Source organism: Macrobrachium nipponense, chromosome 23 (genome assembly GCF_015104395.2).
Source record: "Macrobrachium nipponense isolate FS-2020 chromosome 23, ASM1510439v2, whole genome shotgun sequence".
Classification (NCBI taxonomy): Eukaryota; Metazoa; Arthropoda; class Malacostraca; order Decapoda; family Palaemonidae; genus Macrobrachium; species Macrobrachium nipponense.
This window is the reverse complement of record NC_061090.1, coordinates 77,962,749-77,980,173: the sequence shown is the minus strand read 5'-3', so window position 1 is coordinate 77,980,173 and position 17,425 is coordinate 77,962,749. Positions and strand designations below refer to the sequence as shown.

General features: G+C 48.3%; 1 protein-coding gene across 2 annotated transcripts in view; it reads right to left on the bottom strand.

Moving 5' to 3' along the window:
• LOC135201696 (endoplasmic reticulum lectin 1-like) overlaps positions 1-17,425 on the bottom strand; it is a 114,028-nt gene that overhangs the window by 79,285 nt on the left and 17,318 nt on the right. For both annotated transcript variants that reach the window (XM_064230848.1, XM_064230858.1), the window contains exon 2: positions 7,071-7,151. In XM_064230848.1, the coding sequence (XP_064086918.1) occupies positions 7,071-7,151 (81 nt within the window). The remainder of the gene's footprint in view (positions 1-7,070; positions 7,152-17,425) is intronic.

Here is a 17,425-nt window from a genome sequence, read left to right as displayed (position 1 = left end):
ACCCAGGCGGCGGGTGGGGTAGATCACCTGACCTACCTGTCGCATTTGCCGCGAGTTTTGAATTCTGTCGTGACGTCAGAGACGTAAGTAAGTAATATATCTGGCAGGAAAGTTCATGTACAAAATTGGAATTTGTGGATATTTTCCATAGAAAAATACCGCGAATATTAGGTGAATATCAGGTGAATTTTCCGTGAATAATGCTGGGGAAACGTTCAAGAGAGAAATCCGTGAATGTGCGAGTCCACAAATCCGGAGAACGCGAATACAGGGGATCCACTGTATTAATATGTAATAAACAAGGACTTAAATGACATTTCAATCAAGCAAAAAACTGGCGTTAGTGATGAAAAAATTAACATTGTTTGCAAAATGTTATTGTTAGTATACAATAAGGTTTTGTACATACTTACCTGGCAGATATATACTTAGCTTTACGTCTCTGACGTCACGACAGAATTCAAACTCGCGGCACACGCGACAGGTAGGTCAGGTGATCTACTTACCCGCCGCTGGGTGGCGGCTGTAAGAACCAATCTCCCTTTCCAGCCAGCAATTTTTCCTTCCACCGGTCTCCTGAGGGGAGGCTGGGCGGCCATCAATCGTATATATCTGCCAGGTAAGTATGTACAAAACCTTATTGGTATACTAACAATAACATTTTTGTACATGAACTTTCCTGTCAGATATACTTAGCTGATTGACACCCTTGGTGGAGGGAAAGAGACAGCAATATAAATATGGAAAAAAGGGTAAAACAACACTAGTTGTAGGATGTAAAAACAACCTTGGTTCTTACCTGTTTAGGCAGAAGACTTCGTAGTTACTGTCTATGAGTCTGCGTTGCCTTAAGAGCTTCAGCGAGGGCGTGACCTACAGCTGACAGACTCTTTGGGTCTATCAAAGGGATTTGGTTATCCACTTACTTGATAGAATCCAAGCAGGATCTGTCAACGGGGATTCGCCCACTTATATGACAGAACCTAACCACTATCCTTGCAAGGAGCTCAAACATAAACCGATCACCTAACCAATCTAATCATTGTTAGACTACGATGAAAAACATGCCTACCCGCATGTTCTTTCAAACAACCAAAAACTTACAACCTAACAGGGGAAAAAATATATACTACTAAGGATATGTCTCAGCTCCCTGCCCCAGCACCGAATCCGCCGATACGTACGGGCCTAACCCGAAGCACTTTTATTTCATACGTAATTTTGACGTCTCTCAGATAGTGGTTTGCAAAGACTGAGTTGCAACGCCAGAATGTTGCCTTCATAATATTACTCAGGGATATGTTTTTGTTTAAAAGTCAATGACGTGGCAATAGCTCCTACCTCATGAGCTTTGACTTAAGAACTTTGAATTGACTTTCATCACATATCGCATGCGCTTCTTTCACCAGGCTTCTGATAAGAAAGAAAGCGCATTCTTCGAAAGAGTCCTCCTTGGATCTCTTACAGAGCACCAAAGGTTGACATCATTGCCCTTAAGTTTTTTCTTTCTCTGTAGATAGAATTTTAAACTTCGTACTGGGCAAAGCGACCTCTCTGCTTCCTCGCCTACTAATGCAGACAAGCCTTGTACTGCAAAGCTCCTAGGCCAAGATTTGAGGGGTTCTTGTTCTTGGCTAAGAACGAAGGAAGGAACGAACAGATAGCCGCATCTCCTCTGAATCCCACATTTCCTTCTAGTGCATGGAGTTCACTAACCCTCTTTGCGGAAGCCAATGCCATGAGAAAAATTGTCTTCTTCGTGAGGTCTCTAACCGAGGCAGACTGAGCGGTTCGAACTTATTGGACCTCAGGTAACGTAGCACTACATCCAGATTCCAACTCGGAACCCCTGGAGAAACCTTCTTGGATGTTTTCAAACGATCTTATTAGATCATGAAGGTCCTTATCTTCTGAAATGTTTAAGTTTCTGTGCCTAAACACTGCAGATAGCATGCTACGATAGCCTTTAATGGTTGATACCGCCAATCCACTTTCTTCCCTAAGGAAAAGTAAGAAGTCTGCTATTTGGGTCACAGAGGTACTGGAAGAGGAAAAGTGATGGTTCCTACACCATCGCCGAAAGACGTCCCACTTCGATTGGTAGACTCTAAGGGTAGAAGGCCTTCTTGCTGCTGCGATAGCCGTTGCAACTCTTGCAGAAAAGCCTCTCGTTCTGACCAAACTTTTGACAGTCTGAAGCAGTCAGATCTAGAGCGGGAGGTTTTTGTGATACCTCTCGAAGTGGGGTTGTCTGAGCAGATCGATCCTCTGTGGTAATGTTCTCGGAAGATCTACTAACCATTCCAGTACCTCTGTGAACCATACTTGTGCGGGCCAGAACGGGGCTACCAGCGTCATCCTTGCTGCCTCCGATTCTGCAAATTTCTTTAGAGTCTCTCCCAGTATCTTGAATGGAGGAAAAGCATACATGTCTAGACCCTTCCAATCTAGTAGAAACGCGTCTATCGACATTGCCCTCGGGTCCGATATCGGAGAGCAGTAGTTGGCTATCCTCGCATTCTTGGCTGTGGCGAAGAGGTCTATATGAGGCTTGCCCCAAAGCTTCCACAGTCCTGGCAAACATCCTCGTGAAGAGTCCACTCTGCAGGCAGGACTTGATCTTTCCTGCTTAGGAGGTCTGCTCTGACGTTCTTTTCTCCCTGTACGAACCTGGTAAGGAGACAAATCTTCCTTTGCTCTGCCCAAAGCAGAAGTTCTTTTTGCTGTCTCGTACAGGGAGAAAGAGTGAGTCCCCCCCCTGCTTCCTGATGTAAGCCAAGCCAGGGCCGTGGTGTTGTCCGAGTTGATCTGTACTGCTGAAGCTAGGACGTGGGGCTCGAAAGCTTTCAAAGCTAGCCAAAGCCGCCATCAGCTCCTTCTTGTTGATGTGCCAGGTCACCTGTTCCTTCTTCCAGGTGCCTGACACTTCTCTTGAGCCGAGCTTGTTGCTCCCCAACCTGTTTCAGAGGCGTCGGAATACAACACTTGGTTGGGGTTCGGAATGTGAAGGGACATCCCTTCTGCAAACCTGAGAGGGTTGGCCCACCAAGAGAGGTCCTTCTTGATTTCCCTTGAGATCTCGAAGGAGAACTCTAGGTTTTGCGAACGACACCTCCAGTTTCGATGTAGAAAGAACTGGAGAGGTCTGAGGTGCAACCTTCCTAGAGAAAGGAATTGCTCCAACGAGGAGAGTGTCCCCAACAAACTCATCACTCCCTCGCTGTGCATACTTCTTTCTCTAGGAACGGCTTTGACTTTCTCTGACCCTCGGGCTATCCGTTCTGGAGACGGAAAAGCCCGAAAATCCAGAGAAGCCATCCGAATCCCCAGATAGATACGATCTTGACTGGGGATCAACTGAGACTTTTGAAAGTTTCACCAAAAGTCCCCAGAGAACTTGCCATGAAAAGGGTCTTTTGTAGGTCCTCCAAACATCTTTTCTGCGACTTGGCTCTGATTAGCCAGTCGTCCAAGTAAAGGGACACTCTGACTCCCTCCAAATGTAGCCATCTTGCTACATTTTTCATTAGGCCTGTGAAGACCTGAGGGGCTGTTGAAAGGCCGAAGCACAAAGCCCTGAACTGGAATATCCTTCCTCCCATCATGAACCTGAGGTATTTTCTTGAAGAAGGATGGATAGGCACATGGAAGTAAGCTCCTGAAGATCTAGGGACACCATCCAGTCCCCTGGCCGAAGGGCCACCAACCTACTGAGGATGTCGTCTCCATGGCGAACTTCCTCTTTTCTACAAAGAAATTCAGGGCGCTTACATCCAGAACCGGTCCTCCAATCCTCCTGAGGCTGTTTGGAACTAGAAAAAGGCGGTTTTGTTAAAGAGCCCCGCTGAGCAAGGGTCGCTCACTAGCTCTATAGCCTCTTTCTCGAACATTTGTTCCACTGCTTGTGTTAAAGCAAGGCTCATGATGGGATACCCTGTACCTGGCCACCAACTCCCTCGGAGTCGTTGTCAACGGTGGTCTTTCCGTAAAGGGAATCAGATATCCTTTCCGGATAATCGAGAGGGACCAGTTGTCCGCTCCTCTCTTTGCCCAGGCTTCCGAGAATCTTAGAAGTCTGGCACCTACTGGTGTTTGGAGGACTACTTCCCTACTTCTTAGCTCTGACAGAGCGTGAGAAGGATCTACCTCTCTTGAAAGGTCTATTACCTCTCGAGGTAGAGGCTCTAGAAGGAGGGCCCCCTCGAAAGGGCTCCTGTCTAGCTGGAGTCCTCCTTCTTCGTCTTCGTCTGGAAGGAGGTCCTAGGCTTCCGTACCGACTGCGCGAGCATGTCCTGAGTCGCCTTCGCAGAGATAGATCCTGAGATGTCCTGTATTATCTTCTTCGGAAATAGCAGAGGCGAGAGCTGCGAATACAGAAGAGAGGCTCTTTGGGCATGCGAAACAGACTTAGTCAGAAAAGAGCAGAAGACTGATCTCTTCTTAAGGATCCCTGCTCCAAACAGGGAGGCTATTTCGCTCGATCCATCTCTAACTGCTTTATCAATGCACGTTAGAACACTGTTGAGATCTTCTGGCGAAATAGCATCCGGGTTCTGAGTCTTCTTAGCCAAGACCCCCAAAGACCAGTCAAGGAAGTTGAAGACTTCCAAGACTCTAAACATTCCCTTCAGCAGGTGGTCAAGCTCGTTCATAGCCCAGGTAGTCTTAGCAGACAAAAGAGCCGAGCGTCGTGCTGCATCTACCAGAGAAGAGAAGTCCGCATCCGCCGATGAAGGAAGACCCACCAGGCCTAGGGGTTCTCCAGACTCGTACAAAATCCCAGTCTGCCCGTAAGCTTGGAAGGAGGGAAAGAAAACACGTCTTCCCTTTCTCTTCTTTAGAAAGCAGCCAATCACCAAAACCTCTCAAAGCCTTCTTCATTGAGATGGTTGGCTTCATCCTCACACAAGAGGAAACAATCCACAAATGCGTATGCCAAGCCAACAAGATCAGGTACTTCACCGAAAGTCAGTCCAAATAAATCCACGGCAACGAGAATTGAATAAAGCTGTCAGGAGGTAACAACCACAGGTGTAGTCGTCACCGGCGACAGAAAAATTCTGGCTGGAAAGGGAGATTGGTTCTTACAGCCGCCACCCAGCGGCGGGTAAGGTAGATCACCTGACCTACCTGCCGCGTGTGCCGCGAGTTTTGAATTCTGTCGTGACGTCAGAGACGTAAAGCTAAGTATATATCTGACAGGAAAGTTCATGTACAAAAATTGGCAATTACATATACTACATCAATCAGCCATCATAACAATTGGGTTCCTTGTAGAATGGCAGAGAGGAACCTCCTTTATGGTACGGTGGCTTAGCAGATTCTCTGTGATATTTCCCAGTGTATAAGTTAGGTGTTGAGCTACTAGCTAATGAGCTGTTGCTTAGTTAGCTCTGAGATACAATATTAACAAGTAGTTTCCATGTGCTGTCATCTGATGTGTGTGTGAAGAACTAGTTCAGGTTATTTAATCCCTTGATTTTTCTAGGTGTTGGGTTTTGAGTTTTATTCATTTTTGCAGTATAATTTATTTTTTATATTATTGGACACTCATTCCTCGAATTTCCTTTGCTTTGGTAATTCTGCACAGGAGCTTGTGCATAATCTAATATTACGTAGCTAGTGGGTATTTTCATGTAGGCATTTATGTCATCTTTTACATAAGTTGTAATTCTAATTAGGAGTTTGTGTAAGCTTTAACGTAACTTGTGGGTAATTCTACATAGGAGTTTATGTAATCTTTTGGGTACCTTGTGGGTAATTCTACATAGGAGTTCATGTAATTTTTTAATTACATATAACTTGTGGGTAATTCTACGTAGGAGGTTATGTAGTCTTTTATGTAACTTGTGTTTAATTCCTCATTATTCCAAGATACAGCACCAGTTTCAGCTGTATCACTGCCCATAATTTATATTTGTAATAAAGTATAGTACCTTACCTTAAGAGCTACATTATCATGATGCTTTTCAGATAGGCTGCATTCTTAGACATGATGCATTTTGGGATAAATCTTCAAACTGAATATTAAGTATAAAGAAGTTAATTGTATGTTGAAAATGAAAAGGGAAATCATGATGACTATGGGATATACATTGAAAACGTTTAAGTGTAAGCTATACATACTGAAGGTCTGTCTCTGCTACTTATCACTAAGTAAGACACCTGACAAATATGATAAACTAATGTGCTAGTGTATTTTTGTCTTCCAGTAGTATAAGTGATGTGTGCTTTGGAAAATGGAACCTGCTTTCTTTGCCATTTTCTCAGTCACCCTCACAACTCTGGAGACTGATGTTACCAAATGCTTTAATCAGGAGTTCCAGCTATTACCAATTAACAGGAGTGAGTGCTAGGTGCTGTCAGTTTGCTGTTGTCAGATGACGCTGAGTCACAAGTAGCTGATTCTCTGAATATTGCAGGACAACTGTACACATTTCTGTGTGTGGACTAGTGGAACATTAAAAGTTATGAGAAGTTATATAAGGTAAGTCACTGCATAACTAATAAAACAGTATTGTAGATTGCTTTCATCTATACCCCACATATATTCAAAGTAAGCTCTGCAGAGTAAAAAGGCATTCTTCCTTCATTTCAAATTGGATTTATTTTTTCATAATTGTTTTAAGTCAGATCACTGTGCTCTAACTTGAGCCAATTGCTTCTTGATTTGAGCAGTTGCACTCCCTCTCACAAACTATGTACTACTCAAATTCTTATTATATTAAAAAACACGACTTCATAAAACACTTCATATAATATCTATCAGACACTAGACAATATCAATGATGTAGAGTATAATTTGCAATAGGTCCACAACGATGTTTTATGGGCAGAGCATAGTTCAAAATACACAACTTTAAAATTTATCAAGCATTAACTTCAATCTTCACAGCTTATTTAAGCTTTAACTAATAAGATAATACAAATCTGGATCTGTCCACAAATTTATAATCCATATTATGTCACCAGAGCACTGCAAGAATATCCTGCAGACACTGATATTAATGCTATGCATACACAACTAATTGTTAGATACAGCAGCAATAGAAAAAGCACAGCTGACTTACCCTTAAATTGCACGTCTGCTTCTTGAATAGAGGCATGAGAAGGTTCATCGCACTTGGACCTGTATACATGTCATCCATATCCTGTGATAATAAAAACATTGACTCTACTACTATACAAAATACCAAAGGGCCTTTTTACCCATACCTCTTTCACAATTAAAACAATGAACATAAAAATGACATTTTTATAATAAAACTAGATTTTATTTATACTTGCTAAGTAATTATATAGCTATGGTTCCCTAGCCTACAGCATTTTTAAAAATTCAAAGTTTGCGCTGTAGCACTTCTATCATTTGTGTGTTGGCAAGTAGGTCCCATCCACTATCCAGGACTTTAGGGAACATACTAGCAGAGAGCTCAATTTGTTTCATGCCCTAATATCCATGTGTGGTTTAAATATGTCCATGCTATTCCCCCCTCCAAGCAATGTGGAATCAGCCGTGTAATTGCTTGGTAAATTATTTGAATAAAAATTACATTTTTACAATAAAATTAGATTTTATTTATACTTTCCAAGTAATTACACAGCTGATTCCACATTGCTTGGAGGGGGGAATAGCATGGACATATTTAATGAGTTAATGAATTTGGAATAAAATTTAGTTGCCAGCATTAGGAAAAATGCCTGTTTGTTTCCTTACCTGTTAGATGCTGTTGCAGGAAGATACTGCCTCTAGTTGGTGCTTTTCTCAACTACTAGAGAGCTTGGCACTAGAGAAAAAAGTCGCTGTTACGTTAGTGGGGACTTTGCAGTTGACGATGTACACCTTGTGCTAACAAAGCCAAAAGTTACAATTTGCCTCTGCCCTGGGTGTCGACCAGAATAAAAACCACTGCCACCTACACAACAAATCAAGAGACCACCATTACCCATCCCATTAAAAACAACACCCATCTGATGAGTGGTCTGAGCACAATATACCCACAGGCTTCCCAAAAACACAAACTTTGATTCAAGGCGAGCAGAAAGCAAAGGATAAAGGACATAAACTATTACAATTTTCAAACACTGCCTCTATGTCCTGAGGTAGTGTTAGGGGAAGATTGATTTACATCTCCAAAATGTTGATTGTAAAATTGACGAAAGTGATGCATTATGTCTGAAGGCTAGAGACATGGCCACTGCCTTAACTTCATGAGCTTTCACTTTGAGCATGGTGAAAGCATCATCTATCTGAGAGTGAGTTTCTGAAATGAGTTTTCTCAAGAAAAATTAAATTGCATTCTTGAATAGAGGATGAACTGGGCTTCTCACCGAGCACCAAAGGTGTTCCGAAGGTCCTCTAATCTTCTCCGTCCTTTGGAGATAATATCTCAAGGATCTCACAAGATAAAGGAGCTTTTCTTCTTCCTCTGGACCTAATATGTCCATGATGTTTTTAACCATAAATGAGTGAGGCCAAGGGTTGGCTGGATCCTCATTTTTGGCTAGAAAATTCAGTTAAGGAGAATACTGCATCTCCTAGAGAGAAACCTATTTTCTTGCTCATAGTGTGCAACTCACTCACACGTTTGGCTGTTGCTAGGTCTACTAAGAAGAGCGCATTTTTTATGAGACTTCTAAGAGAGCCCTTTTGAAGAGGCTCAAACTGAAAGCCTGAGAGTCATTTCAGAATGATGTCTAAAAACCAGGAGACACGAGAGGAATTCTTTTACTTCATCCTGTCAAAAGATTTGATAAGGCCACTAATGTCTTGATTGTTAGACAAATCCAAACCTTTCTGTTTGAACACTGAGGATAACATTGCCTTATATCCTTTAATGATAGAAGTTGAACACTGAGGATAACATTGCCTTATATCCTATAATGGTAGAAGTTGCTAAGTTCTTTACATTCCTCCTTAGAAACAATAAAAAGTCTGCTATCTGCTCTACAGAAGTTTCAGAAGAGATGTTAGGTCGTTGGCACCACTTCCTGAAGACTGTCCCTTTTGACTAATATAGCTTTGAAGTAGACAATCACCAGCATTTCATGATTGCTTCTGTAGCTTGGTGTGAAAAGCCCTTTGCACTAGCGAGGCACCTGACAGTCTGCAACCTATCAGGAATTGGGGTTGTCTGAGCAGACATCTCTTTTGTGGGAGTAGCCTTGGATAGACTACTAACAAGTGAACAAGATCAGGAAACCATTCTTTTCCTGGCCAGAATGGGGCCACTAGTTATGTTAGTCCCTTGATGAGAGACCAACTTGTTGATTACCTCCCTTATCATTCCAAAGGAAGGGAATGCATAAAGGTCCAGTCCCATCCAATCTTGAAGCATGGCATCCACTCCCCTTGCTCAGAGACTTGGAATCGGGAAGCAGAACAGCGGGAGTCTGTTGTTCTTCACTGTTGCGAAAAGATCCATGCTTGGTCTTCCCCATAACTTCCATACACTTTGGGAGAATGACATGTTGAGAGTCCATTCGGTTGGAAAGACTTTACCCTGCAACTCAACCCATCCACAATTATGTTCATTTTTCCTTGAATGAACCTGGTTGAAAGTCACCCTTGCTTTTGAATTAAAGAGATAGCCGTCATGTCAGCTGATGTGCCGATGGGAGCTGAGGTGCCAATGGGTGCTGTGGCACCAATGGGTGCTTGGGCACTGATGGACGCTCAGGCACCAAAGGGAGCTCATGCGGCAGTGAGGGCTCCAGCACCATTGAGCACTCTGTCGACAATGAAGCTCACAAGATAGTAGATCTGGAGAGAGCATATGCAATGATGGGCGCTTTGGTGCCACTTGGCACCTTGAAGTCTCCAGGAGACTAAGAGCCAAAGAATACACAGGTACCCAGACACACTCAGGTACAGGGCACTTCCTAGGCCTAGAAGGAAGCTCAGCAGGCACTGGACAATCAAGACACTGAAGGGAGCACAGGCGCCACCGCTTGAGTGGACACATCACTATGTGCCACCAAACTCTTGGGAATTGAACACAAAGCTGATGAGCAAGGAGCAGGAGGAAACGTATCCGGTGCCAACAGACGCTCAGATACTTTCTTTGGTGTAGGAACATCCACTGGTGTGATACTAGATCGCTCTAAAGAGGATTTTCTCAAGGAGGAAGAATGTCCCCTAGAGGAAGAAGGCTTCTCTGGCACAAACTGTCCTTCCACAACATGAACATCCTGGGAGTAATGCTTGGGAATGTCCAAGAAACTACATGGCAAGCATTGCTCTAAGGGAATATCATTAGCCTTCTTAGAAGGTACAGGAATGTGTGAATCCGTCCTGTTGGATGTCAAGGTGGGACAAGAGATACACAATGGTAGAGGCGTGTGGTTTATTAGGTCCTCAATTACATACTGACGCCTGTTGCCGTCTCCAACCGGCATGCTTACTTGGCGCCTGCTCGCCATGGGAAAACATATCTTAATAAACAATAGCAGGTACTCCATCATCCCCCCCCCGAGATTAATACATGGGTATACATGGATAGGAAATAAATAGAATACATGGATATACATGGATTAAATTGGATGCATGCGACAGAGTAATGGGACAGATCCAATAAAACAAAATAAACAGATGCTGCCTGTAATGTACATGGATTAACATATAAGAAGGGTGTATGACAGTCAAAGACGTCAATATGTAGTCATTCATCCAAGCTGGCCTCCTGGCGTGACGTGATGGGCGCGACTCCCGCACTGCTTGCGGGCTGGGCGTAGGGTGGCTGACCAGTGGCTGCTTGGGCGTGGGAGGGGCTGGATGTGTGGTAGGTGTGGCTCGCATTGGCTGGGGCCCCGATGATGTGAGTCGCAGGTGTTTCCTGTTACGGAGGGAGAGGCGCCCGCTGCCGTTCAGTCTGACTAGGTATTGTTGGTATGGGAGCGTTTCCGTCACGATACCGGTACGGTCCCACAGCTTGGTGGCTTGATTTTGCACTCGTACATGGGAGCCCGGGTTGATGACGGGAAGCGTTCTGGAGGGTCCGTTCTCGGTGAGGGCAGCACCATTGTCAGCCATCTGACGTTCTCTATGCCGGAGGGTTGCCCCCCAGTGTTTGTCTACCGTGAGGTGCCAGCGGGCCGTAGGTATGCCGTCTCGGAGCTGCCTGCCTGCTGCCATCTGAGCGGGTGACTTTTTCATTCCGCGGAGGGGTGTGTTGAGGTACTGCAGCATAGCCAACGAGGACTTGTCCGTGTCGAGGTTGCCGCCGCTGCCCGTGTTGGCCATTATTATCCGCTTCCCAACCTTGACCGCGGCCTCTGCCCTGCCGTTGGACTGCGGGTACTGGGCAGATGATAGTCGCACGGACACGCCCCACAACTTGAAAAATTCCCCCATTTCCTCGCTTGCCAGATTAGTGCCCCCGTCCGTGGAGATTTGCTCCGGGGCCCCCCACCTGGCGAAGTAGCGACGTAGCTGGGTCTTGATGTGAGAGGAGGAGGTACCGTGGGGGAAGTGGGCCAGCTCCAGCCAGCCTGTGAGCCTATCTGCGTAGGCCATGTACATGTGTCCGTCGTGCTGGAACATATCTGCTACCGTCATCTGGAAGGGGTACTCGGGGGGCGGCGTGATGATGAATTCCTTTGCGGCCTGGGATGGTGCGTGAACTTCGCATTCTTCGCACAAGGAGCAGCGATACTGTAGGTCCCCCTCGAGTCCAGGCCAGTATACCGTCTGGCGCGCTCGTCGTTGCATGGAGTCCAGGCCTTGGTGCCCCGCGTGTAGGTTGGCAGCCACCTGCTGACGAAGGGGCTCCGGTATAACTAGGCGGACGTTGCCCTGTTCAAAATGTAGTAATGTCACTAAGTCTTGGACGACGGCCAGCCTCTCCCTGATACCGTAGAAGGGCCGAAGGCATGCAACTTCCTGGGACTTACTGTCTGCCCAGTCCCCGGCTAAGACCCACCTGGCCTTTGGAGCAGCTGATACACGGGGTCGCTGACGGCGGCATGTCTAACACTTGCCTCGTCCACGACGCAGCTGTCGTGCTCTACCTGCTGCCAAGACCGCGGCCGCCATGCGTTGTGAGGTCCTCGGCGTGGTCCACGTCGTGGGTGCTGGGAATCGGCTTTCAAGGCGGGTATCGTGATAGGAAATCTGCCGCACTGTTACGCTTCCCCGGCAGATACTTGACCCCTGAGGCGGTACTGCAGGGTTCTCTCCTTCAGCCTGAAGAGACGGGGGTTGGAGATTTCCGTAAGGGCCCGATCCCCCAGCAACTTGGTTAATGGGCGGTGGTCTGTCACGACGGTGAGGTTGGGGCACCCCAGCAGGAACAGCCTCGCCTTCTAGAGACACCAGGCTACCGCGAGGGCTTCCCCCTCCACGGCGGCGTAGCCAGCTTCAGTGGCGGTGAGATGGCGGCTGCCGCATAGCGCCAGGCGCCACCCGCTCGTGCAGCAAAAGGGTGTGGCGGCGGAGCTGCACGCGCAATACTGCTGGAGAATAACAAACCCTATGCCCTCTTTGCTCCAGTCAGTGATCGCTGCTGTGGGGCGGCTCCTGTCGTAGTAGGCCAACCCGTCCTTTGCTAATTGGCAGATTGTGTCCTGAGCGTGATGGAATTTGGTGCGAGTGCCTCGTCCAAGTACACTAACTTCCCCGTTGGCTTCTTGAGGAGCTCCCTGAAGTGTTCATGATGGGGCTGTGCGAGGAAGGGTGCCAGCTGGTTGACGAATCCGTACCACGCCCTTATGTCGGTGATAGAGGGCTGACACGGCATCGGGAAGTTCTTGATGGCCGCCAAACGTTCCTCTGTTGGCTTGTAGGCCTCCCAGCCCAAGTTGAAGCCCACAAAGTCCACTTCTCTTCTTGCAAACTGGAATTTCTCCGGCTTCAGGGTGACGCCCTTAGCTGCGCAGATTTTGAGGAAGTCGTAGGCGTGCCAGAAAGCCCCTTCGATGCTGTCGTCGTAGAGCAGGGTGTCGTCGACACACTTGTATTTCCTCTGGATGTCTTGGATGGCGTCGTTGAATCGTCGGGTATACGCATCGCCGGCGGAGCAGTGTCCCATGGGGGTACGTCGGTAACGAAATCTCCCCCAGGGGGTGATGAATGTGGTCAGGTCGCGACTTTCCTCGTCTAGCTCCACCTGGTGGTATCCCCAGTATGCGTCCGCCACAGTCTTGAATGTGTGCTTGGGTACCCCGGACACCATTGTCCGAATGGGGCTGGGGTATGGTGTGTCTGCAGCAGGCAGGATGCGTTGAGGCGCTGGTAGTCGACTGTACGGCGTGGCTGTCCTGACTTCTTGGCAACGACCACCATACGGGCACACCATTCCGGTCGGCTGCCCAGCAGGTACTGGTTCTATGACGCCACGGGCGACGTCCTCTTCGAGCTGGGCCTTCACTTCCTCTTCCCAGTGTTTTGGCACCGATGCTGGGGTGTGGCATGCGTAGGGCGTGGCTCCTGGAGCAGGTGGATGTGTGCGGTTCCCCCATGCATCCTGGCAGTGGCTTTCTGGCTGTGTTAAACGTCGTCGTGGCAAAATGTTGCAGGAGCCAGGCTTTCTGTCTGGCCGCATGCTCCTCCTGGGGTGGCAGGGGCACCTCGGCGGGTCGGGGTGGTACCTGGGCGGCCCGTTGGGCTACGCCGTCGAACAAGCTCACGTGTGCCACGCGGGGGTGGGGTGGGGGAACTCCTTGGGTCCACCAGCTTCAAGTCCCTGCAGGCGTCCAGTGACAGGAAGAGGTGCTTTGCCGACTGCACGAAGTACACGTCCTGCTCCGTGGTGCGGCCTTGCAAGGTGACGTGGCACACGGCGGATCCAAGGCACTTCAGGGGGAGGTTTGCTACATCCCGCAAGCTGGCACGGGGTGTAAGGGTAAGGCTGCTGGGCGGACTTGGAGGCGCGACAATAGGGAGGGGCCCACCACACATCCGTGTGGCGGGTGTCCGCCACGGCGACGACAGGCGCTTGTACTCCTGTGGCGGCGTGGACGACTGTTCTTCCCCTCCACTACTGGGTGGTGGGTGAGGTTTGGCGCCCGCAACAAGCACAGCACCAGAGCAGCACTAGACACATCTGTCGGGGATTCTGCCGTTTTTGCATGGGATTTCCTGCAGCATTTTTGATAGTGGCCCTGCTTGCGGCATCCGTTGCATACGGCGGACTTGGCGGGGCATGAGGCTCTGCCGGGGGAGGGGCGTGGCGGCCACCACGCCGGCAGTTCCCACATGGGTAGGGGGTGGGGGGTGGCCCCATACCTGTACCAGCGACGGTTGCATTCGGATGATCTGCCTCGGATATCTCGCTGCCAGCCGCTGAGAGCATTTTCCCGCCAATTGCATTGGCGCGCAGCGGCGTCAACACACGGGCCGCCTCGTAGGTACAGCACCTAGCCCTAAGGGCGCTAAACACTATTAATGCCATTGCTACATTGGTACACATGACGACGCATAGCCTCATCACTTAGGCCCACCGTTAACTTAGGTAATAACATATATTCGGCTAGGCTACACTGACACTGAGGGCACTGGAAATTGCAATCGGTGGCCTTTTGGGAACACTTTAAAAAGTAATCACTAACGCTTTCTGCCTGGGCCTTGTATCGCATTGAAAAACTCCGACCATAACACAGCACGGTTTGTAGAGCGCAAACACAATATCGCGAATGAAACATCCATGGCTTCCGTAGCGGTGAGGTTACTCCCCATTCCCTGAGAGGTGGAATTGGCTGGCTCCAGCGCTCGTTGCAGAGGGGGTGCGTGCAGTATAGCCTGATGTAGTGGACGACCTCGTGCGGTGGTAGTCTGCACAATTCGATCCAACATTCCATCGACCTTCTCCAGGATCTGAATGCAGCAGGCTTCAGCTCGATTTCACACTTCTCCGAGGCTCCAGACGAAGGGACACGTGGTGCAGGGGTAGCGTGTGTCGTTAATCCGGTCACGGAGGGTAGTTTGACTCATTTGTTGCTGTGCCGCCATGGCCCTGGGGGGGGCCTTGCTTCCTTGCAGGGCAGGAACCGAGCCCCACGGGGGACGACAGGGCGTGCGGCCCTTGGGGTGGACTGCGCTGAGCGACGCTGGAAGGGCATGGTGAGGGTCACGTTGGTCCTTAAGAATCACTGCGCCATGTTGGATGTCAAGGTGGGACAAGAGATACACAGTGGTAGAGGCGTGTGATTTATTAGGTCCTCAATTACATACTGACGCCAGTTGCCGTCTCCAACCGGCACGCTTACTTGGCGCCTGCTCGCCATGGGAAAACATATCTTAACAATAAACAATAGCAGGTACTCCATCACGTCCTTACTTGCCTTTTCAATGGACGAGATTCATCAGCAAAGTGCCATTGGCGCATAAGAGTCGATTCCTCCGAACTCGATACACGTGAGGAAAGACAAGACAGTTCCTTAACTCTTAAACACCAAGCCAGTATTTCCGAAAGTGTCTCCCATATGCCAGCGGGGTTCGGGAGTGAGCGCTGAAGCAGAAAAAAAGTTTTTTCAAAAAATCACAGCACGCTTAGTTTTCAAGATTAAGAGTTCATTTCTGGGCTCAGCTCGTGTCGCTGCGCGAAATATCCTTTAATCTATTATTTCTAGGGTAAATGTACTAACACATACCAGAGAATAAATAAATAAAGAGAAAGGTCAGTATAACTGACTCGCTCACCCTCCAAGAGGGTGTCGGTATGAACACTATGGCGAGTGAGACCACTACCACGAGCCAAATGCCAAAAGAATTCTCCCACTACAAAATCCCCCAAGAGGAGAGCCGACCCACAGAGTGGGCAGCACATACTACTACTACTCCATCCCATGCTGCCGACTGCTTGCGCCTCTGGTGGCCATCTTTTCAGTTAGCGCACACGATTCACACGTGCCCTTTTTCTCTCTGTGTTTTTTGTGCCCTTTTCGTTGGATTTATTTACCATGGAGCGTGCAGCCATCGCAGCAGCTAAGTTAAGTACTCAGTGTTTATTGCTATTTGGTTTTTTCCGGCCCTGAGCCCGTATTTGCCGTTTTTTAGGTATAAATACGTACTCTAGGTCGGAAGCATGGCAGCATGGTCCTGCCTCGTGGTGGGTTCGTTCTTCGGCGGGTTCCACCCATACCCAGATCATCCCCTTACTTAAGTACGCTCTATTTTTATTATCCGCTTGTTAGGGTACAGTCTACACGGTTTGTCATGCATGCATGTCCTTTACCTTATGTAGGCTTCTTCCATCCAGACCCTAGCCACGGCTCTTGGTATGGGCCTCGGCTAGCTTTGAGTGGTAGACTTGCCTTCGGGTTAGTCGTACACTCCTGGATTTTTTCTCCTGCTATATTATTTTCTTTCTTTTATTATTATTCTTTTGATTTATTCATATCATTGTTTTGGTTAGTTAGGCGTCTGGCTTGCTTAGCCTAGGTTATGGCCCGTAGGGCCTATATGCTACCACTCTTCAGTTGGTTTGCTTCACGATAGCATCCTTGATCGCAGTTGTTATGTCTAGGCTTAGTCATTTGTGGTTTTACCGCCCCGTGGTCACTACGTGATCACGAGGTAAGCCAGCCGCCTGTCCAGTCACCCCCCCCTCCCGCTCTTCTATAGAGTCGGGGAGGGGTGGGTCGGTCTACCCATGCTCGCTCCGTATACCCGAGCCTGCCTCTCTTTCTCCCCCAGGCGGAGGGAGTAGAGGGACGGGACGGACCCAGACTGGACTCGGACCTCCCCGGCTTCCCGGTACCGGTCGGGTGTAGCGTGTGGGGGACTGGCCTTTCCCCCCCTCCGTTGCTACCCCGTCGCTCCGTTACTAGCCCGTGTCTGTATGTCCTCTCGCTCTTTTCCCTCCTTACTAGGGCTCCTTTACTACCGGAGACCTGGCATCCAGGGGAGGGAGAGAGAGGGACTAGTCCACCCAGCAGGGTGGACCGGAACATACAGTTGGTCCCTTCTAACCACTCCGTCTCGCTGAGTTACACACTCCGCCACGCACGGGACGTAGTCCGGTACGTTAAGTTTTTAGGTTTAAGATCTTTTATGTTAAACAGTAAGTTTATCTAAGTACCTTAAACACCCCCCCCCCCCCCCTTACCTGTCTCACCGGATCTCTCGGGGGTGGGTCATAGCCTATTCAGGCAATAAGGGAGGGGTTATGCACAAATTTTTTCCGAGCTCCGGCATGCAACGGAGCTCTTCTGCTCTTTAGCCTGTAAGTGATAGTCTTTTTAAGATACTCATGTGTCTTATCACTTACAGACCACCAACTGTGAGCATCCGGGATGCGCCGCCACACTTCAGGACCCATGGGGACACGAAGTTTGCCGGTCCCATGCTCCATGCGCGACTCCGCACGGGGATATCCAGGTCTGGTACCACGAGACGTGTTACCATCTGTTACGATCTGGTGAGCCAGCTCTTAGACGGGGTCAAGTATTCCAACTCCGGTAACTGGTCCTCATTTGTTATAGTGCTTAA